Source organism: Cebidichthys violaceus, unplaced genomic scaffold (genome assembly GCF_023349555.1).
Source record: "Cebidichthys violaceus isolate CVI_PGR_0920_01 unplaced genomic scaffold, fCebVio1.0.p SCAF_57, whole genome shotgun sequence".
Lineage (NCBI taxonomy): Eukaryota > Metazoa > Chordata > Actinopteri > Perciformes > Stichaeidae > Cebidichthys > Cebidichthys violaceus.
The window spans coordinates 950,360-972,859 of NW_027176783.1; the positions used below are offsets into that span (position 1 = coordinate 950,360).

General features: G+C 41.7%; 1 protein-coding gene across 3 annotated transcripts in view; it reads left to right on the forward strand.

Annotated features, from left to right (window-relative positions):
• itpr3 (inositol 1,4,5-trisphosphate receptor, type 3) overlaps positions 1 to 22,500 on the forward strand; it is a 58,237-nt gene that overhangs the window by 23,125 nt on the left and 12,612 nt on the right. The window contains exons 10-42 of one of the 3 annotated variants that reach the window (XM_068732139.1): positions 220 to 264; positions 420 to 559; positions 1,413 to 1,512; positions 3,689 to 3,849; positions 4,397 to 4,538; positions 4,625 to 4,789; positions 4,997 to 5,169; positions 5,250 to 5,369; positions 5,499 to 5,580; positions 5,836 to 5,951; positions 6,069 to 6,320; positions 6,837 to 6,981; positions 7,094 to 7,238; positions 7,684 to 7,898; positions 8,458 to 8,578; positions 9,125 to 9,179; positions 9,322 to 9,508; positions 10,590 to 10,748; positions 13,017 to 13,091; positions 14,650 to 14,769; positions 15,529 to 15,651; positions 15,861 to 16,061; positions 16,147 to 16,262; positions 16,713 to 16,848; positions 18,236 to 18,361; positions 18,581 to 18,706; positions 19,092 to 19,212; positions 19,386 to 19,567; positions 20,320 to 20,468; positions 20,556 to 20,664; positions 21,174 to 21,267; positions 22,074 to 22,249; positions 22,343 to 22,500. The exon at positions 22,343 to 22,500 is cut by the window's right edge and continues 2 nt beyond it. In XM_068732139.1, the coding sequence (XP_068588240.1) occupies positions 220 to 264; positions 420 to 559; positions 1,413 to 1,512; positions 3,689 to 3,849; positions 4,397 to 4,538; positions 4,625 to 4,789; positions 4,997 to 5,169; positions 5,250 to 5,369; positions 5,499 to 5,580; positions 5,836 to 5,951; positions 6,069 to 6,320; positions 6,837 to 6,981; positions 7,094 to 7,238; positions 7,684 to 7,898; positions 8,458 to 8,578; positions 9,125 to 9,179; positions 9,322 to 9,508; positions 10,590 to 10,748; positions 13,017 to 13,091; positions 14,650 to 14,769; positions 15,529 to 15,651; positions 15,861 to 16,061; positions 16,147 to 16,262; positions 16,713 to 16,848; positions 18,236 to 18,361; positions 18,581 to 18,706; positions 19,092 to 19,212; positions 19,386 to 19,567; positions 20,320 to 20,468; positions 20,556 to 20,664; positions 21,174 to 21,267; positions 22,074 to 22,249; positions 22,343 to 22,500 (4,535 nt within the window). The remainder of the gene's footprint in view (positions 1 to 219; positions 265 to 419; positions 560 to 1,412; positions 1,513 to 3,688; positions 3,850 to 4,396; positions 4,539 to 4,624; positions 4,790 to 4,996; positions 5,170 to 5,249; positions 5,370 to 5,498; positions 5,581 to 5,835; positions 5,952 to 6,068; positions 6,321 to 6,836; positions 6,982 to 7,093; positions 7,239 to 7,683; positions 7,899 to 8,457; positions 8,579 to 9,124; positions 9,180 to 9,321; positions 9,509 to 10,589; positions 10,749 to 13,016; positions 13,092 to 14,649; positions 14,770 to 15,528; positions 15,652 to 15,860; positions 16,062 to 16,146; positions 16,263 to 16,712; positions 16,849 to 18,235; positions 18,362 to 18,580; positions 18,707 to 19,091; positions 19,213 to 19,385; positions 19,568 to 20,319; positions 20,469 to 20,555; positions 20,665 to 21,173; positions 21,268 to 22,073; positions 22,250 to 22,342) is intronic. The other 2 variants (XM_068732140.1, XM_068732141.1) reach the window with 2 other exon arrangements.

Sequence of the window (22,500 nt, forward strand, 5' to 3'; positions counted from 1 at the left end):
AATCTTAATGATATGTGTTCAATATTCATCAACGTTATTCATTTTACAAACTTCAAGGTTTAATTTTCCAACAGAATTTAGATTTGAAGGGAAGAGAAAGTTTTCTTTATGAAGGTTTAGATGAATATCTTAAACATGGATCATACTGATTCATTTCAACCTTTCTTCTGTGTTTGTATGTAACTCTTGTTGTTGTTGTTGTTGTTGTTGTTGTTGTAGGAGAACCCGGGTTATAAAGGAGACAATGCAGAGCCGGCGGCCTCGGTGAGTCACCGTTTAGCTTCTTTACTGAGTCAGAAAGTGATCAAGTACATAACTACGTGACCTAAAATATCAGCGCAGTAAAAGTACACTGCAGGATGTTCCCCGTCTGGAGGAACCAGACCTCAGCCTCCCCTGAACTGTTGACCCCTCTGCAGATGGACAGTCGCAGCATCAAGCGCTCCCACGGCGAGAGGATCAAGTACAAGCTGGTGGCGGTGGCTCACGGGAACGACATCGCCTCGCTGTTTGAGCTCGACCCGACGACGCTGCAGAAGACGGACTCCTTCGTACCACGGTAGGAAATACACGTTTCACATCAAAATACCACAAAGACGTCCTAAAAGACCCCTAGAACCCCTTCAGTGACCAGAGGAACCACTTTAAGACCAGAGGAACCACCTGAAAGACCCTAATGAGCTAAAGAACCCTAAGATGTACCTTACGGGACCCCTAGAATGTCCCCAGCAGCCTAATGAAGTACCTTAACTTCATATAGAACCTCTCAAATGATCATTAGAACCCTCTAAATAATCACTAGAACCTCCTCAGTGACCAGAGGAACCACTTTAAGACCACAGGAACCACCTGAAAGACCCCAATGAGCTAAAGAACCCTTGGATCCACCTCAATGACCCCGAGAACGTTTAGATGAAGCAGACTGGTTTAGATGAAGCAAACTGGTTTAGATGAAGCAGACTGGTTTAGGTAAAGCAGACTGGTTTAGATGAAGCAGACTGGTTTAGGTAAAGCAGACTGGTTTAGATGAAGCAGACTGGTTTCGGTAAAGCAGACTGGTTTAGATGAAGCAGACTGGTTTAGATGAAGCAGACTGGTTTAAGTAAAGCAGACTGGTTTAGATGAAGCAGACTGGTTTAGATGAAGCGTGCTGGTTTAGATGAAGCAGACTGGTTTAGATGAAGCGTGCTGGTTTAGATGAAGCAGACTGGTTTAGATGAAGCAGACTGGTTTAGATGAAGCGTGCTGGTTTAGATGAAGCAGACTGGTTTAGATGAAGCAGACTGGTTTAGGTAAAGCGTGCTGGTTTAGATGAAGCAGACTGGTTTAGATGAAGCAGACTGGTTTAGGTAAAGCGTGCTGGTTTAGATGAAGCAGACTGGTTTAGATGAAGCGTGCTGGTTGTCTCCCAGGAACTCGTATGTACGACTGAGACATCTGTGCACCAACACCTGGATCCAGAGCACCAACGTCCCCATCGACATCGACGAGGAGAGACCCATCAGACTCATGGTGAGTCAGCTCAAATTAAAAAAAAAGGCTTTGAATTGATTCTTTTGATGAAAGACGTTAAACTTTAGTGCTACACATGTTATTGATTGGTCCATTATTGACTGGTCCATTATTGACTGGTCCATTATTGATTGGTCCGTTATTGACTGGTCCATTATTGATTGGTCCGTTATTGACTGGTCCATTATTGATTGGTCCATTATTGACTGGTCCATTATTGATTGGTCCGTTATTGACTGGTCCATTATTGATTGGTCCGTTATTGACTGGTCCATTATTGAGTGGTCCGTTATTGACTGGTCCATTATTGATTGGTCCATTATTGACTGGTCCATTATTGATTGGTCCGTTATTGACTGGTCCATTATTGACTGGTCCATTATTAATTGGTCCGTTATTGACTGGTCCGTTATTGACTGGTCCGTTATTGACTGGTCCATTATTGACTGGTCCGTTATTGACTGGTCTGTTATTGACTGGTCTGTTATTGACTGGTCCATTATTGACTGGTCCATTATTGACTGGTCCGTTATTGACTGGTCCGTTATTGACTGGTCCATTATTGATTGGTCCGTTATTGACTGGTCTGTTATTGACTGGTCCGTTATTGACTGGTCCCTTATTGACTGGTCCGTTATTGACTGGTCTGTTATTGACTGGTCTGTTATTGACTGGTCCATTATTGATTGGTCCGTTATTGACTGGTCTGTTATTGACTGGTCTGTTATTGACTGGTCCGTTATTGACTGGTCTGTTATTGACTGGTCCGTTATTGACTGGTCCATTATTGACTGGTCTGTTATTGACTGGTCTGTTATTGCCTGGTCCATTATTGACTGGTCCATTATTGATTGGTCCATTATTGACTGGTCCATTATTGACTGGTCCGTTATTGACTGGTCTGTTATTGACTGGTCCATTATTGATTGGTCCATTATTGACTGGTCTGTTATTGACTGGTCCGTTATTGACTGGTCTGTTATTGACTGGTCCATTATTGATTGGTCCATTATTGACTGGTCCATTATTGACTGGTCCGTTATTGACTGGTCTGTTATTGACTGGTCCATTATTGATTGGTCCATTATTGACTGGTCTGTTATTGACTGGTCCGTTATTGACTGGTCCGTTATTGACTGGTCTGTTATTGACTGGTCCGTTATTGACTGGTCCATTATTGACTGGTCCGTTATTGACTGGTCTGTTATTGACTGGTCTGTTATTGACTGGTCCATTATTGACTGGTCCATTATTGATTGGTCCATTATTGACTGGTCCATTATTGACTGGTCCGTTATTGACTGGTCTGTTATTGACTGGTCCATTATTGATTGGTCCATTATTGACTGGTCCGTTATTGACTGGTCCGTTATTGACTGGTCTGTTATTGACTGGTCCGTTATTGACTGGTCCATTATTGACTGGTCCGTTATTGACTGGTCTGTTATTGACTGGTCTGTTATTGACTGGTCCATTATTGACTGGTCCATTATTGATTGGTCCATTATTGACTGGTCCATTATTGACTGGTCCATTATTGATTGGTCCATTATTGACTGGTCCATTATTGACTGGTCCGTTATTGACTGGTCTGTTATTGACTGGTCCATTATTGATTGGTCCATTATTGACTGGTCCGTTATTGACTGGTCTGTTATTGACTGGTCCATTATTGATTGGTCCATTATTGACTGGTCTGTTATTGACTGGTCTGTTATTGACTGGTCCGTTATTGACTGGTCTGTTATTGACTGGTCTGTTATTGACTGGTCCGTTATTGACTGGTCCGTTATTGATTGTTTGTCTTTAATAATTAGTATCGTACTGTGAACTGTAAAAAAAGCTGGTTTGGAATCTCTGGTCAGATTCATGACTTTTTTTTTTTTTTATCAGATTCAGTCCCTAAATCATAATTTTGACAATTTTAAACAATTACAAATGTTTTTGGCAGCTTATGTTTTGACATTTAACATTCAAGAACCAAGGTTTATTGTATTTTTTTTCTTTTAGTATTGCTGAGGTAATAATGTATTTTTCTTAGAAACAATTGTTTTGTTTTTTGTTGTTTTGAGTTCATAAGAGCTTGAGTTGCTGTCCGTCAGTGTGGGAAGTGTATATTATTATGAATAATTCATGACATTATTAACGATAGTAATTAACACAACTCGTCCTGCAGTTAGGAACGTGTCCAACAAAAGAGGACAAGGAGGCGTTTGCGATCGTCTCCGTTCCCGTGATGGAGATCAGAGATCTGGACTTCGCCAACGATGCCAGCGCCATGCTGAGCACCGTGGTGGACCAGTTCAGCCAGGGCTTCATCAGCCAGAACGACCGGCGGTACGACTCTGTGTGTGTGTGTGTGTGTGTGTGTGTGTGTGTGTGTGTGTGTGTGTGAGAGATAAGGGAGTGTAGCTAGTGTTGCTATCTGCTATCTGTTTGTGAATTTAGTCTGTTCATGTTTGCATTGAAATATAATAGTTTATTGAAAAATAACTTCAAGTTTAATTGTTGCCAAAATGCTCACTATTGATTTAATTTTTATTTGATCGGATTTCAACTAATCAAATCAAATCACAATAATTCAAATAAATAAAAATAACTTGAAAGCTGTGAGAAAGAAAGAAATTGTGAAAAATGGTCCAAATGTCAAACTATATATTATCTGTACAAAAGTCTTTTTGATACCATGATCATACAAAAAGGAAAGTTTTCCATACTTTAAAGAATAATGGATTTGCCACTTATGAATATTTTCTGATCTGTCTTGAAATCTTAAAAGCAGACTTAACCAACCTAACCTTTCTGAGCAGGGAGAGACCGAGACATTCACGATCAAAATCAGGCCTTGAGGAAGAGTTAATGTTCTGAGCTTTGTGACGATCAGGTTTGCCATCAAGCTGCTGGAGGACGTGGTTTTCTTCGTGGCTGACGTCATCAACAGCGGTCAGGCGGTCCTGGATGTAGTCATGACCAAAGCCAACCGAGAGAGACAGAAACTGATGAGAGAACAGAACATCCTCAAACAGGTAGGTTTCCTCTGGTACTTCAAAAAGAAACCACAAAGCACAAGCAGGAAACGTGACTATCAAAGAATACCTGATTGTGTTTTCAGATCTTTGGCATCCTGAAGGCTCCCTTTAAGGACCGGGGGGGAGGGGAGGGTCCTCTGCTGCGTCTGGAGGAGCTGGCGGACCAGAAGAACTCTCCCTACCAGTACATGTTCAGACTCTGCTACCGAGTCCTCCGACACTCCCAGGAGGACTACCGCAAGAACCAGGTGAGGAGGAAGATGATGATGATGAGTTCATGAGGATGGTCGAGATGCTCAGAATGATGATGGTGAAGTTCATGAGGATGGTCGAGATGCTAGAAACAATAATGCCGATAATGACAATGATAATAATGAGGAAGATGTTAGCAATGGCAGCCTTGTGGATCATTTCTCCCTGCCCCTCTGTCTCCCTCCCCCTCCTCCCCCTTTCAGGAGCACATAGCGAAGCAGTTCGGTGTGATGCAGAGTCAGATCGGTTATGACATCCTGGCTGAGGACACCATCACCGCTCTGCTGCACAACAACCGGAAACTGTTGGAGAAACACATCACGAAGACCGAGGTGGAGACCTTCGTCAGCCTGGTCCGCAAGAACCGAGAGCCCAGGTCCACATGGAGGCGGGACGCAAGGGGGGGGCAGTATGTTGTTAGGTTATTATTCTTACATTGTGTTTGTGTTTGTGCAGGTTTCTCGACTACCTGTCAGACCTGTGTGTGTCCAACAACGTTGCTATCCCCGTCACTCAGGAGCTCATCTGTAAATGTGTGCTGGACCCCAAAAACCAGGACATCCTCATCAAGACAGAGTAAGGAGGCAGGCAGGGGCGCTTTTATTTTGAAATATAGTTTCCTGCTGCAATGTGAGCAATCCACTCAAACTAGGCGATCTAAATGGTGCTTTTACTGTCAACTTGATATAATTTTGTTTCATCTAGACGTCGTGCCCCCAAAGATGCGCTCCCTGGTGGCGGTGAGGGAGACTACCTGGGGATGGATGACTATGGAGATGAGGACGAGGTAAATCTGCCTGCATCTCTGTTTACTTCTTATTTTCTCCATTTACCTCACATGCATGGCTGTCTAGAACACACCACCTGTGGATAAAGATCGACTGCAGGCAGAGCATTCAAAGACATTTCTGAACATTTTAGTTTCTGTTGGAGAGAAAAAAGAAAAGAGAGGCAAAACTATGTTCTTCAGCTTCACCGAATAAAGCTTGGGATGGTCATCTAGGTCAAATCAGTCTGATTTGTTTTTTGTCTCTTCCTGCAGGTGTGGCTGGTGTGGACAGACAAGACCAATGAGAGACAGGAGAAGAGCATCAGACAGCTGGCTCAGGAGGCGAGACAAGGAAACGCTCACGATGAGAACGTCCTCACCTACTACAGGTAGGGGTCATGCACAGAAGATTTCATGAAAATCACACCATTGACTTGCAGTGTATTGTAAGTTCACCAAGGAATGGCAATGGAAGAAAGCAAAGCTGTCTCTGTGGACACCCTCAGGTACCAGCTGAAGCTCTTTGCGCGAATGTGTCTGGACCGTCAATATCTGGCCATTGATGAGATCTCCAAGCAGCTGGACGTGGAGCTCATCTTCTTGTGCATGATGGACGAGACACTGCCCTTTGACCTCCGGGCCTCCTTCTGTCGCCTCATGCTCCACGCCCACGTGGACCGAGACCCTCAGGAGCTAGTGACACCTGTGAAGTTTGCCCGCCTCTGGACCGAGATCCCTACCTCCATCACCATCAAAGAGTTGGTTGATTTTAACACTTTAAATCTTTTGAAGTCTGTTTTCTATCGTATCTGACTGCTTTTACTGACTCTTGGGGACGTGGAGTCTGATTGGTTCATGCGGCAGAGCATTAATCTGAGATGTGGATTACATTTCCCGTTAATGTAATTTATTATTAATGGACAACATTCCAGATCAAACTTCAAGGTTTGTTTCTGCAGTCGTTAGAGCATCTGGGGGTCCAGGGTTCAAGTCCCTGTTCAGGCATCATTTATCTGGGCACTTTCATTTACATGTAGCCAAAAAAATCTTGGTTTACCCAAGCCACATGCAAATCAGGATCTACCCTTCCCAAGTCCATACATGGAGGTCTGCCTGTGGCCATGAGTGAGTTGTGCATTTTGTTAGTCCACAGTGTCCTTGTAAACAAGCTTTATCTAGAAGAAATGTTCTTTACTTGAACTTTCAGCGTTAACGATTGTTGTGATTTTTGACTCATTTTAGTAAATTATTTTTCTGATGTGTGCCATTCTCAGTTATGACTCCAACATGGACGACAGCAGAGACAACAAGAAGAACCGGTTCTCCAATACAATGGCATTCATGGAGGAATATCTCAACAACGTCCTGAACGACGAGCTACCCTTCCACAACGAGGAGAAAAACAAACTTACATACGAGGTCAGTCCTTGCTCTTCTACGTCCCGTCTCATCTTTCAACGTTCTCCATCCTTTAGCTTCGCTGTTTTCTCCTGTGTTCACTTCCTTTTCTTCCACTTTGTGGACACTCCAGGTGGTGAGTTTGGCCAGACATTTGATCTACTTCGGCTTCTACAGTTTCTTCGAGCTGCTCAGACTCACCAGAACCCTGCTGGGCATCATCGACTGTAGACCCAATCCTGCATATGCTGGGCTCTTATTCCATGACGATGGATCAGGTAGTCTCTGCTCTGGTTACCGTTAGCCTCGACTAAAACCTATTGTCCTCTTTTTCCATGATGTTGATCACTGTTATTCAACTTTTATTTACATATTTCTCTGGGTTTTTTTGTCAGTTAACCATTAAGTCACTGTTAACATATTTATGTGTGAAGTCTCTCACAAATGAAATCCCTAAAGTGGACGTGATTGTTGCACCGTTCGTTTAGAAAAGTCTGAAAAATTGTCAGATTTAGACCCTTGATTTGGACATCACAAAGAAAGGGAGTTTCAAACACTGTTAGAAGATATGACAAGCACATTGGTTGAAGCAGGTGTTTGTAACTTAAGGACCAATTCTGATTATTTATCAAAATTTGAGGACCACTTTCCCAAATAAATGAGAATAAAAGCATAAACTGGGTTATAAGTAATATCTGCTCTGTTCTTCTTCCGTGTCTGAAGGGAAGAACGTAAAGCGCTCCATACATGGGATGGGTCAGATAATGACCACCATGGTCCTGAACAGGAAGCAGTCCATATTTGGAGGTGCCGGAGCGAGAGGGGCGGGGCTGGGGGCGGGGCTTGCACTTGACGGACAGAGAGGCAGTAAAGATAGTATCGACAAGATGGACCTGACGGTGATGGACACCAAGCTGAAGATACTGGAGATACTGCAGGTATCTAAAAATACAAATCAACTATAGGAAAGTTTAGCTATATAATAATAGATATAATATCTAAGAACAGCGGCAATATCACAGGCGATATATGTATGAGAACATTACGTTTTAATATGTGAAAGAGCAGCTGAGAACCATAACAGCGTTTTGTTAAATTCTATAAACTTTGTCAAAAACTGAATTTCACATCAAAATGTAGAAATTCTAGATTAAATCTGGTTTAACAAAATGTTTTTTTGTTGTTTTTCAAGTTCCATTGCGAATGAACTTAAGTAAACGTTAGCTGGTAAGCATGCTAACGCTAGCTAACACATGTTGCTAACTACCCCTATTGAGGTTGACCAATAAATGTCTTCAAAGGAATTATTTTGTTATGCTAGCTACTTTTAGGAAAGCAATAACATCAAGGCTTCATATTTTATAAGTTCTCCCGATGACTCTTGTGTCTTCATTGGGATATGTCCTGACAGACATGAACACGCTGGTTAATTGTATTTATTTTAATGTGAACACGTTTTTGGCAGCTCTAACTCGACCTAACTCCGCTCTTCATCAGTTCATCCTGAACGTTCGTCTGGACTACCGCATCTCCTTCCTGCTGTCTGTGTTTAAGAAGGAGTTTGTGGATGTTTATCCCATGGCTGATGCTGATGCCACCACTAACATGGAGCATGCAGGTACGAACACAAGCGAACGTTCACCTTTGTCTCTCTACTTTTATCTCTTTATTTAACTAAACCTATATAAATAAAATATAAACAGTCACAATTCTCTGCTGAAAGTGCTGCCCTCTTGGCCCTTGGTCTCTATTGACAAAGACATTTTTAATTTCAACTAAACTTTTACCTGATTTGCTAAAGGAAAATGTAATTTTACCTACCTTCAATTAACAGTGTATGTGTGTGACCTACGTTAACACACTTCCCTCAGAGTTTGGTAAAGGTGTGTGTTGTTACTTCCCCCAATGCCTCCAGATGTCCCAGTCAACATGGACATGACAGGTAGAATCGAGAACACCTCAAAAGCTTTTTATTTTAAAGTGATAATTTGCATCACTTTTCCCTGCTGTGTCCATTCCATGTGTGTTAACATTTACTCTTTAATGTGCTTCCTGTTTTTACTATCAAAGCAACCTGGGTGTGAAAATAAATAATCTCGAACCAAATTCAATTTTGGGGGAATTTAGTTGTTTTTGAACCTTTAGTGTGTTTTTCCCTCCTCAGCCACCATCAACCTGCAGCACATTGGAGAACAGGCTGAGGCTATGTTTGGAGTCGGGTGTGTAATGTTGTACATGATACATATGTAGACATTCAATTTACATATTTATTCATCAGGTTGTATTCTTAAAAAGCTGCATCACTACTGAACAGTCTTTTTTGACATTTTAAGAAGCTGATATCGATATCTATATCGTTAGAGACACTGTGTGTGATTACAGTAAGGGGAACAGTATCCTGGAGGTGGATGATGAAGGCGGTCGTATGTTTCTGCGGGTGCTGACCCACCTCACCATGCACGACTACCCTCCTCTGGTGTCTGGAGCCCTGCAGCTGCTTTTCAGACACTTCAGCCAGAGACAGGAAGTGCTGCACACCTTCAAACAGGTACACACACACACACACACACACACACACACACACACACACACTCTCGTATGGAATTAAAAGTGGACACAATGTTTAGGTTGGGAAAGACTATCAACCATAAGAGAAAATCCAATGTTTTTTACTAAAAGTCTCTGCCTCTAAACTAATGTGCATCACAATATGTGAAGAAGGAAACTAAAGGATGGATACAAATGTGCAGAAAGGAAAAGGAAACAATAGCAGTGAGCATCTTGCACTGCACATACTACACCTTTATACTTTCAACTGAACCTTTTCACAGCTGGTAGAGCATCAGACTTTTAATCTAAGGGTCCAGGATTCAAGACCCTGTTCAGACGTCATGTTTAATGGTGGTATGACTTGTCTGTTTGGTTCCCTATCATCATCATTCATGGAGATCCACAGTGTGCTTGTTGCCTTCGTTTAGCGGTACATTTGGAACATGTATGTTCGGGCAAAATACTTATTGTGTAAAATGTTGGTTCAACACATGCTGTGACCACATGAATTGGCTTTAGAAATGAAGCACAACAATAATTTTTACCTTTCGTACTTGAGCTCATACATAACTTGAAATGTCTGAAGAGCTCATCATCATAAAGAGATCATTTCAGAATTAAGATTTTCGGGAAATAAATGTTTTTCACATCCCTATCAGACTCATATCTGCTCTGATATATCTGACTCAGTGTGAAATAATAAGGAAGTACTGTATGTATTTTGTAACAAACAATATCTGTGATCACAGTGGGGGAAGCATTGAAAGAAAGCTGTGGACTGAAGGCTTTAGTGACAACTCAGATAATAAGGAAATACAAAAATACATCCATAGAATTACACATTTATTTGCCTTTATCAACAAAATGTAATTTGAAGTTGGTGGTAGCGTTACAAAATTGTTCCTTAACATTGATCAGGACAAAACTGGAGAAGACCATCGATCAATTTCTTGAATGCCAATTGTCAAACCAGCAGCCTTTATCCAGCTTATGTAAGGTTTGCTTGTTTGTTGTTGTCATTGACCAACCAACTGTTAGCAAGATACTCATGTTAATCCTCCAGAGTGTTGCCTCTGCAGGTCCAGTTGTTGATCTCGGCTCAGGATGTGGAGAACTACAAGCTGATCAAGGCGGATCTGGATCGTCTCCGAACTCTGGTGGAGAAATCTGAACTGTGGGTGGAGAAGAAGAACTCAGGTGGAGGCGACGGGAAGAAGGACAAAAAGGAGAAAGGACAGGTAGAAAGCAAAAACGTAATTTAGTTTTTTCACCTTCAATTTCACGATAGGCATTAATATTGAAAAAGGTAAAATAACTGTTTGAACATTCCCTAATATGTGGTCAGCGTATAAAAGGTTTATTTTACAAGCTTTGGCTAAGAAATGAGTTGCAGTTAGGATATTGATTTGTCCCCTTACTTCAAGCTCCTTTTCCACATTTGTGTCCAGTTATTTAAAAAAAAAGAAACACTCACAAAAAAGCAAGCAATGTCATAGCCCCCTTTACTTTATGCCATTCCACTCATTGTATGATCACATATTATTTTGTCCTTTAAAGATATATCACAAAGTGTTAATAGTTTGCTTCTAATTTGGGATTCAAAGCTAATATGTATATATGTGTGTATATATATATATATATATATATATATATATATATGTGTGTATATATGTGTGTATATACTGTATATATATATATATATATATATATATATATGTATATATGTGTATATATGGACATGAAATAGTTTATGTTTTTGCCACAACTGATTTGTAGATTTCTAAATGCCTAAAATTGGACACAGAATAAAGCTTTTTTTTAAAAGTACATGTGTGTTCAAGGAGGAAAGGGGGTTGAGGAGGCGGTGAAAAGTGCAGTATCGTCAGCATACGGCTTTAGATTGAAAGACAGTTAAGTGAGGGAGTTGAGTCAAATGAGAATTATTGTCTGAATCCTAAAAGCTTTCTCTCAGAACTAACAGGTGTGCTCTTAATGTCTTAATGTCTTGATGACATTCCAAGCTGCTGTACATAACTATATAACAACTAACAGTGTATAACCACTAACAAATTAACTAACTCAAAGGCACTACTTAAACCAGCACAATAACCATTTTCTTGGTAGAAGACTAATATTAATTGATAATCAGAATATCACTCATGAAACTAACTACAAAACAGAAACCAAACAAATAATTTTTTGACCTTGGTGGTTGGTAACGTTGGTGTGGGGCTTGCTGATGTCTCAGATGGTTAAGGTCCTGGGTTCAGATTTGGCTTGGGGTTTTTGTTGCATGTCACGCCTAAACTCTCTCTTACTGTTCTGTTCTACTCTGAAATAAAGGCACAATGCTCCAAACATGTCTTAAAAGTCCAGTGTGTAGGATTTAGTGACATCTAGTGGTGAGGTTGCGTATTGCAACTACCTGAATATCCCTACACTCACTCCACCCTCTCCAAGTGTGTCGGTGAACTACGGTGGCCTTCAGGTAACAATGGAAAAAAACATGAAAGTCTCTCTTTAGACTCATTATTAAGTTTGTCCGTTCTGGGCTACAGTAGAAACATGGCGGTGCAACATGGTGGACTCTGTGAAGAGGACCTGCTCCCTACGTAGATATGAAGGACTTCTTCTAAGCTAATCAACACACAACAGTTCTTAGTTTTAGGTGATTATGCACTAATGAGAACATAGTAGATCATAAAAGCTCTTTTAATAGCACCATTTGATTATCATTCTTTTACACACCTATATTGCATATCAAACCATTGAAACAACAACAAGCAAAAACAAATAATCCAGTTGGGTTCTGGCAAAGGCTGGCCTGATAATTTGCTCTAACCGGTCAGTAGTGAGACATTCATTTCTCCTGCCAACGTCATTTTTAGTCGACATGGAAGTTGTGGTAGTGGTTGCTGGGAGCAGTGAACTTTATGTTTCTACTACCATCAAACCAGTTAACTTGAGCATTCTTATTTCTGTAAGTTGACTAACAATAACCTGCACAACTGCAAACCATCTTATCCAGGGTTGGTGACATTTTTCTGTTGCTATTTTTCACAGATATTGCCTAGGTAGCTACTTATAGGTTGATTGTTTTTCAAGACCTATTTGAATGACTTCATGTTCACATCTGCAGCCCAAAATCCACAGTAGCGTATAAGTGTTTTGAATCGTAACACATATACTTTATGGTAAATGGACTCGCTTTTCTAGTCTTCCAACCACTTAAAGCGCTTTAACACTACATGTCATAATTCACCCATTCACACACTGATGACAGGGTCTGCCATGCAAGGTGCCACCTGCCCATCAGGACTATCTAAGCATCCATTCATACACCACAGGAACAGCCTGCGGGAGCAATTTGGGGTTAAGTGTCTTGCCCAAGGACACATCAACATAGAGCCGGTGATCGAACCGCTGACCCTGTGATTGATTTCAAGTGTGTATACTTTAGTACCATGCCCAGAGAGAAGTGCATATGCTGTCTTACCATCCTGCAGGGGGCATCAGACGATGCGACGCCTAAGAAGGAGATGCAGGAGAAGGGCAACGAGAACTACCAGAAAGTCAAAGAGGTGAGAACGCTCGTCCACTTGTTCCTTCAAGAGGTTCTCCGCTTTTTGTTTTGTTGTTGTTTTGGCTTTCCTTCTGCCTCGTGGCGTTTCTGTGGTGCATGTCCAACAGATCACCTGTCAATCAATCACTGTGGGCCGAGGTTTCTTTTTTTTTGATGAGGTTGTTGATGTGGTGGTCCTGTCTTAGTCTTTTCAGAAATGGTGGCTTTCACTGATCAGAATGATTTCATTTTGTTTCTCCTTCCTAATAGTCACTCTGAATAACAGCATTAGCCAAATGTCTCAATTGTAAATATAGTGGAAGATGAAAAGGAAATGTTCAAAATAACAATAAAAAATTTAATCAATCTTTTTACAATGCTCACATGCCCACACAGTGTGTACATTGAAAGAGTTGCTAGTGTGTCCAATCATTCCTAAACTGGCTCTGATGCAGAGCCTCTCCCTAACATGACTGCACTGTAAGAAATAAAGAACAATCCACATTTTGTTCAAATCACATTCCAAAGTTCAGCCAATCAAATCGTTTGTTTGCTCTTCTTTCGTCTGATAGATTTGGGCTTCAATTGTTGCCACCATTCTAATGCCAAAAATTCCATTGTGATCATACATTTCGTATTTGTTTGGTTCATTTTTTTAAACAGCTTTTAAACTTTCATAGTTTTGTGCAGTTTTATGGCTCACTTTTGATGTATGGAAATGTAATAAGCACTCAGTAAGTAAATGTGTATAATGAAACCAGATTTTGAACTGGTAAGTTGCAATAGTAGTTGCTTTAGAATAATTTAGATGTGGCTTCCAGCATCATTGCCTCAATTCATTTTTCATTTTATTTTAAGTTTGTTCTGTGAATTTGTTATGTATTAGCCAAAAAGTATGAATTTCGTATAATTTCAATTCAGCGATAGGTTGATAAAATGAAACCACTTTTTTACAATTTAATTTTCTGTTCCTTTTCCATTGTATCCAAGAATTTCCGACAGCAAAACAAACTTGTAGCAAATCAAAATAAATGTTAACGTTTGGAAACTGGACAATATAACCCTTTTTAAAAAGAATAAACAATAGGGGGCCTAACACAGAGTCTTGGGGAACCCCACAAAGTAGTGTTGAGTAATTCTTTAAATTAAAGTGATTTCCATAAACATACGTATAAGTAATGTTTGGGATTGTATTTGAACAGCTTCAAGAGAATAATAAAAGTTAGTCTTTATTTTGTACATGTTACATAGCATTGCAATAGACTTAGACATATTTGCTTTGACTGAACTGAAATATGATTTCCAGCATATTTTATTCTTATTCATCTATTATCACTTCAAACCCATACAAAGTATTTCAGACACATATTTATATGTATAAGTGTACTCTGTGAATGAGAAGTTAAGTGGAGAATACATTGTACTTTTGTTAGCAGCTAGGGACTTTACTTGGGGGACAATCGATGTTAAGGATAGAAAATGAGACAGCAAAACAAACATATCATTTAGTTTCTTCTAACTGTGTCTCTTGTAATTGTGCACCACCTCCATCTGTCCACCGCCTCGTACCTCTGTAGATCCTGGAGAGGCTGAATAAGATGTGCAGCAGTGGAGTTTGGAAGAAGCAGCAGAGGCTGTTGAAGAACATGGGAGCGCATAAAGTCATGCTGGACCTGCTGCAGGTGTCCTACGACCAGGTAAGACTGGTTCCCGCCACAATAAGAGCTTTTTCATTTGCGGTTGATGTCTCCACTCATTAGGCACCGTCTTTCACAGTAAACACTATGAGACTCATCAATATAAGACATAATCTATGGCTGTACTGAAGAGCTGGAAGCTTCATTCATAACTTAAATCAACATTTAATGCTGCGGAGCTTGTTGGTTTTTCATGCTTATTCATTGTGTTTAAAGCCAGTATTTCTGCACAGTTGCAGATGAAGATCAGGCTACGCTAATATTATTAGTATTATAATTAGTATTATTAGTATATAAATCAGATTCCAGTGGTGGCAGGATTGTTTCAGATTCTCTGATCGAAACATTTCCAATAACTCCAGAGCGTTGTAAAGGTCATCATTTATGGATAAACGAGTGATGTAATCATTTCCAAAATTCACAACAAGTTTTTATCCAACAACATATTCTGCTTTAATCCATAATTGTTGGTGTTTAGCCTTTTAAAATCAGTCTGTTGGCACTAGATTATGATTAAGGGCTCTATACAGTGAATACATGAACGTAAAGTTGATCGAAGAAATGCAGCATTGTGCAAAGACTCTGGCTCAGGGGCCCCTGACCCTTTGGGACCCTGACCCTTTGGGACCCTGACCCTTTGGGACCCTGACCCTTTGGGCCCTTGGCCCTGTGATGGTAAGCAGCATAGCTCAGCAAAGTTAAGTCACAACACAAACTCCTCTGATTATGAACCCCTTTGTCCTCTCTGTTTGTCTGCAGAGCGATATGAAGATGCAGGAGATCATCAGGTACACTCATCTGTTCCTACAAAAGTTCTGCACGGGGAACCAGGAGAACCAGACTCTGCTGCACAAGAACCTAAACCTCTTCCTCAACCCGGGGGTACGCTGCTTTTAGAACGGATCAGTCAATGAGCAGAAGATTCACTCGTTACTATTTTGGTTCAGTTTTCAAGTTACGGCACTAAGTCGAACACATGTGAGATGTACATTTAATAGTAACCACTAAACTAATAACTGAGTAAATATGCACATGATTGACCAACAGTGAAAGGAGTTGTTGCATGTTGAACTTTCCTCCTCCGCCTGCAGCTGCTGGAGGCGGAGACGGTGCAGCACATCTTCTGTAACAACTACCAGCTGTGCAGTGAGATCTCAGAGAGCGTCCTGCAGCACTTCATCCACTGCCTGGCCACGCACGGCCGCCACGTTCAGTACCTCAACTTCCTCCACACCATCATCAAGGCCGAGGGCAAGTACGTGAAGAAGTGTCAGGACATGATCATGACCGAGGTGAGGACGAGGATTGGCGGCCCGCTCTTGACGCGATGCTTCGGTGTGTTTTGCGAGACGATGTAACGGCGTTGTCTCTCTGTAGTTAACCAACGCAGGCGAGGACGTAGTCGTCTTCTACAACGACAAGACCTCCTTCAACGTCATGCTGGAGCTGATGGCCGAGAGCAGGGAGGGCGTTGGAGAGAGCAGCCCGCTCAGGTACCATCTATGTACCCTCAGTGAGGAGCAGTGGTGGAAGAAGTACACTAGTCCCTTACTGCAGTAAAAGTACTAGTACCACACTGGGAAGATACTCCACTACAATTGAAAGTACTTTAAGTAGAGTTAAAGTAAAGTAAAGTAAAGTTAGTAAAGTTTAGAGTTTAACAAAGTATATACATGCTGTTAGAGTAGTGGAATGTTTTACTATCTGATGTTTCTGTGGTAATATTCCTGCTGCATTCATGCATCATCATGTGTTTGTGACATATCTCGTACACTGTAAGTACATTATTTACCTCTGAGATGAGAAGAAGTAGAACGTTGTTGACCATGGAAATATTTAAGTAAAGTACAAGTACCTGAAATATGTGTTTAATTACAGTACTGGAGTAAATGTAGATATTTTGTACATTTACAGAAAGGACATTTTTCGTCTCTTCTCTGCAGGTACCACATCTCTCTGGTGGAGCTCCTAGCAGCCTGCGCTGAGGGGAAGAACGTTTACACAGAGATCAAGTGTACGTCTCTGTTGCCTCTGGAGGACGTGGTCAGAGTGGTGACGCACGAGGACTGCATCACTGAGGTACTGACCGCGTCGTTCTGCATGTCATATGAATACAGTGATGTCTACCAGTGGTATATTATACATTATTATTCTACTATCTAGAAGAAGTAATATGTCTACATATCTCATTAAAAGCAAAGCTCTGCATTCTAAATGTTACTTAGATCAGAGGTCTTCAACAGGGGGTCCACGACCCCTAGGGGGTCCGCGGAGGTACTGCAGGGGGTCCGCGAAATTTTTGGTTTATTAGACAATTTACATTTAAACATTTTTTTTTCTTCCCAAACATGAATCTGTCCATTATTGTAATAGTTCAGCATTGTATGCAAGATAACAGGTGTGTTTATGCATGGCAGTGGTACTAATAGACCATCACTCATTTTAGTTTCCACATTTATGTTTACAATAAAAACATCAGTTTGAATATCTTGTATGTATGATTATCATGCAAGGTATGTTTATACATGGCACTAGGCCCAGTTTAATATAAAACACAATCTTATACAATATATGTAGTCGGGGGTCCCTGCTCCATCTCTCTATCAGTTTGGGGGTCCTTGGCCTGAAAAGCGTTGAAGACCCTGGTCTAGATGGTAAAGGTGGAGCTCATTTAATGACTTTATATTCTGCTGTGTGAAATATCTTCTTTTGTTATAGTCCAAAAAGTCACAGTTTATGTTATAAACCACTTTGATTAAACTAAAACCCTCTGTCTGTCTCTCTACCTGTCTGTCTCTCCACCTGTCTGTCTCTCTCTCTGTCTGTCTCTCTGTCTGTCTCTCTCTCTGTCTGTCTCTCTACCTGTCTGTCTCTCTACCTGTCTCTGTCTCTCTACCTGTCTGTCTCGCTACCTGTCTGTCTCTCTACCTGTCTCTCTCTCTCCACCTGTCTGTCTCTCTACCTGTCTGTCTCTCTACCTGTCTGTCTCGCTACCTGTCTGTCTCTCTACCTGTCTGTCTCTCTCTCTACCTGTCTGTCTCTCCACCTGTCTGTCTCTCTACCTGTCTGTCTCTCTACCTGTCTCTGTCTCTCTACCTGTCTGTCTCTCTACCTGTCTCTTTCTCTCTACCTGTCTGTCTCTCTACCTGTCTGTCTCTCTCTCTGACTGTCTCTCTCTCTGTCTGTCTCTCTACCTGTCTGTCTCGCTACCTGTCTGTCTCTCTACCTGTCTCTCTCTCTCTACCTGTCTGTCTCTCCACCTGTCTGTCTCGCTACCTGTCTGTCTCTCTACCTGTCTCTCTCTCTCTACCTGTTTGTCTCTCTACCTGTCTCTCTCTCTCTACCTGTCTGTCTCTCTCTATGTCTGTATCTCTATCTGTCTGTCTCTCTCTCTGTCTCTCTCTCTCTCTCCCTGTCTGTCTGTCTTCCTGTCTCTCCACCTGTCTGTCTGTCTCCCTGTCTCCAGGTGAAGGTGGCCTATGTGAACTTTGTGAATCACTGCTACGTGGACACAGAGGTGGAGATGAAGGAAATCTACACATCGAATCACATCTGGAAGCTGTTTGAGGACTTCACAGTGGACATGGCCAGGGTAACAGCACTGTACTGGTGACTATTGTTAATGCTGTCAAGTACAAAGTACTCAGTAAATCGTGTACTACTGTTACTTCTCTCGTATTTGAATCCGTTGTTACTGGCAGTGGTGGGAGCATGCAGAAGGGCCTTCACCGTGTTGTCTCCACTGGAGAGGCCTCCTGACTTCTCCAGTGCTGCTGGTCTACACACAGCTGTTCATGTGTTTCCTTTGCAGGTTTGTAATAAACGAGAGAAGCGTCTCTCTGACCCCATCCTGGAGAAGTACATCATCAACGTGGTGTTTGACACCATCATCGCCTTCTTCAGCTCCCCGTTTTCTGAAAACAGCACGTCTCTGCAGGTGAGGACCTCGACGCACTGCAAATACCACAACAGCATCAGGTCGGGTTCAGGTTCTTCAAACTGAAAATATGAATATTATTTCCAGCATTCATACATTTGTAGATGAATGTAGCAAAAAGAAGACATTGGTGCTTTCCACAAATGCTGCATGATGTTCTGTATCATTGATGTACCAACTCTGATCCTACTTCACTCTGAACAGTCTTCAATCTTCTCGTCTTGTTGAGTTCAACCTCTTTGTAGGAAAATATTGAATTCACTTTCACCCGAACATGCAGAAGAAGTAAATATGGTGTATTGTATTTATGTGTATAGATATCCCATCACTCCTGGATCAGTGTGGTTGGTTCAGAGTTGCGTTCTTCTGTCTCTCTCTCTGTCAGACTCATCACACCATCATGACTCATCTGCTTCAGTCGTCCGTCCGGCTGTTGGACTGTCCCTGGCTGCAGCAGCAGCATCGAGGACAAGTGGAGACCTGCATCAAGACCCTCGCTATGACCGGTAACACACTGTTCTGCTCCAAATAACCAACACAAGTCCAAATCTGAGTATTAAGCATCAAGTATTGTACTGAAGTAGAAGATCTGGATACTTTGATTGTTTCTCTTTCTACCTCAGAGAAACAGGTTCTTCTCCCTGATATGCTGTAGTGTTGTTGTTGTCTCGTCCTTCAGCTAAGAGTCGCTCCATCTCTCTCCCTCTGGACCTGGAGGCTCAGATCAGCACCATGTTGTCCAGTTCTGCTCTCAACTCTCTGTCCCGCTCCAACCCCAACTACAAATCCTCCTCCCGCTCCTCCAGACCCATCGCTCCCAGCAACCCCTGGGACTACAAGAACATCATAGAGAAGCTGCAGGTACACTAAGTACAGTATGGAGACTGATGGAAGTTCTGGTCCGGACGTCTCCAGCCTGAATATGATGGATGAGAAGTATAGAACGAGCCAATATGCCCTATTTTATTGTTTTATTTAATATAGTCAACCAGGAAATCCTCAGTGAGGTTAACAATCTCTGTGTGAAGACGAATGACATCAATCAGATTACATAACACAACTAGAAAGACATGAATACAAATGATCTTATCACATAACAACTTTAATAAACAACCCAAAAGCTGTTTACAGCATTCATTACTTGCTGATATGTTATAGTTGTAATATTGAGAATTTAATATGTTATTTATTTATTTATTTATATGTTGTTTGTAATGAATTGATATTGTTATCATATTTCATATCTTGTAAAAACATCTTGTCAATATTATTGTACATAGTCATATCTTATGCATATTCATGTTATGTTCTCTGTAATATTGTAAAGTTTTAATATTTTATAGGTGGAGGCTTCAAATAAGCCCAGTTGGATAATATTTATCTCTGTTTGTTTATTTTTATTGTATTTTTTAAATTGTGCAAATAAATAACCATCTAAACCATGGTAATAATATTTATATATTAGACAAATCAAAGTTTGCCCAAATATGCCAGGAATCTGAGGTCCTGTCAGTTTGAGACCTCTGGTTCCATAGAGGTCATCAGTGTGTGTGTGTGTGTGTGTGTGTGTGTGTGTGTGTGTGTGTGTGTGTGTGTGTGTGTGTGTTCCTCAGGACATCATCAACACTCTGGAGGAGCGTCTGAAGCCGCTGGTGAACGCCGAGCTGTCGGTGTTGGTGGACGTCCTCCACCAGCCCGAGCTGCTGTTTCTGGAGGGAACCGACGCCCGACAACGCTGCGAGTCCGGAGGGTTCATCTCCAAGTAGGTCCAGGTTCTCAGAGTCCAAAATCTACTGCAGCACGGACACACGGACAGAGGCATGATGGGAAAATGTGTTTGTGTTTGTAGGCTGATCCAGCACACCAAAGCGTTGATGAGTGCGGAGGAGAAGTTATGTATCAAAGTTCTGAGAACTCTGCAGGAGATGCTGATCAGGACTCTGGACTTTGATGAAAAGGTCAGCTGACTTACTAACTCATTATTCTAGTTCCTAACCCGTCCATAGACCTCCCCCTGTGCCTGACCCGACCCGAGCCTTAATCCCTATGTCTGAGGGCAGAGACGTGGTCTACCACACTTTGAAAGATTCACTTCTCACGTTGTTGAGTTCTGGAATGAGTCGCCTGATAATTGTAAAGCAAGCTGCAGTCAAAGCTTTGCTGCTAGAGGGATCAGCCTCAGCCTGTGTAGAAGAAGTGGACGTAGTCACAGTGACTTGTTCCTGTGCACCACAAACTACATCAGTTTAGTGACTTTTACCTTTCTGAAACACATGTTAATGCATCAAACTATTTATCTTTCAATTGTTTCATCATTTTGGTTGACTCTTATTTTGAAATGTGCTCTTTACATACGTTTTATTTAGCTATTAAACAGGTGGTGGTCAACAGCAGAATCAGAAGTTGTATAACCTTTAATTCTGGAATATGTTAAATGTTGAAGTGACCTGCTGTCACATTGTTTCAGGGAATTTCACTGCGGAAGGTTCTACTGCAGAACTACTTGTTTCCAAACAAGAAGAACAACCTGAAGAACGACCTGGCGGACCTGGTAGCTTCAGGTACGCTGCTCCTCACGGAGACCGTCTGTCGTATTCCACAGCGTGGATTCAAGTTTCAGCTAGACTAGGGTTTGACCACGCAGGATTAAATCAAACGTTGTCTGTGATTACCAAAACAATACCAAAAGAAGAAGAAGAAGTCCTCCCAGACAGGAAGAGGAAACACAGGTGTGCTCACAGGTGGAACCTTCTTCTGATGTCTGTTTGTTTGAGGTTGAATTTTGGTGCTTTAATGAGCTCTGAAGCTAAAGATCATCTGATCACACGGTGAGCTTCAGCAGCTGGTCTTGTAATGTCTATGACCTCTGTTCTTTGATTTGACTTCATGATCAGAATGTTCTCTCATGCATAAACAAATACTACCGACATATTTCATACAAGACGTTGGGAATACTCTTACATGCAGAGCTACAGAGGAACCCTGAGGAGAACCTAAACGGTGATTTAACCAAAGAGTTATTTAATCTATCAGAACGTGACTCGAGCGTTTGACAGATACGTAGCAGCTCAGCCAAACCAAGACGCTGTCTCACTGACTCACAGTTTAATACTCGGACCTGTGTTTCTCCTGAGAGAGCAAACACGTTGTGATGTGTGAATATGCAAATGAGGCTTTATGTGACCGTAACTGTTGGTGAATTAAGGAGACAGACGTCAACAGACAAAGTAGTGAAATAAATGTTTTCTTTCCACGAGTCTGAAAGAAGAGAAATAGAACAACATGATGAGAACTGTGTCACAGCTTGTCGTGTCCTGCCTTCACATCTTTATCTTAACACATATTTCATTTATTATTTGTGAGTCAGGCGTGGAGCAGGAGCGGGACTGGGCGGCGGTGGCTGCAGTTCAGTGTCGTCTGGACAGAGAAGGAGGAACCAAGCTGTTCACCGATCTGGTCATGAGCTCCAAGAACGACAAGATCTTCCAGGAGAGCATCCAGCTGGCCATCTGTCTGCTGGAGGGAGGAAACACCGAGATACAGGTGGGTCGGCACCGCAGGGAACCGTCCAACATGAACACTCAGATAGAGGTTGAAGCTCTGCGATGAATCCGCTGTTTCAACGTTCTCCTGCAGAACTCCTTCTACAAACTGATGATGGGAGACAACAAGTCAGAGAAGTTCTTCAAGGTTCTTCATGACCGGATGAAGGAAGCTCAGACGGACATCAAAGCCACTGTTTCTGTTAATGTTGGAGAGATGACGCACAAGGCCAACGAGAAGGATCTGGAGAC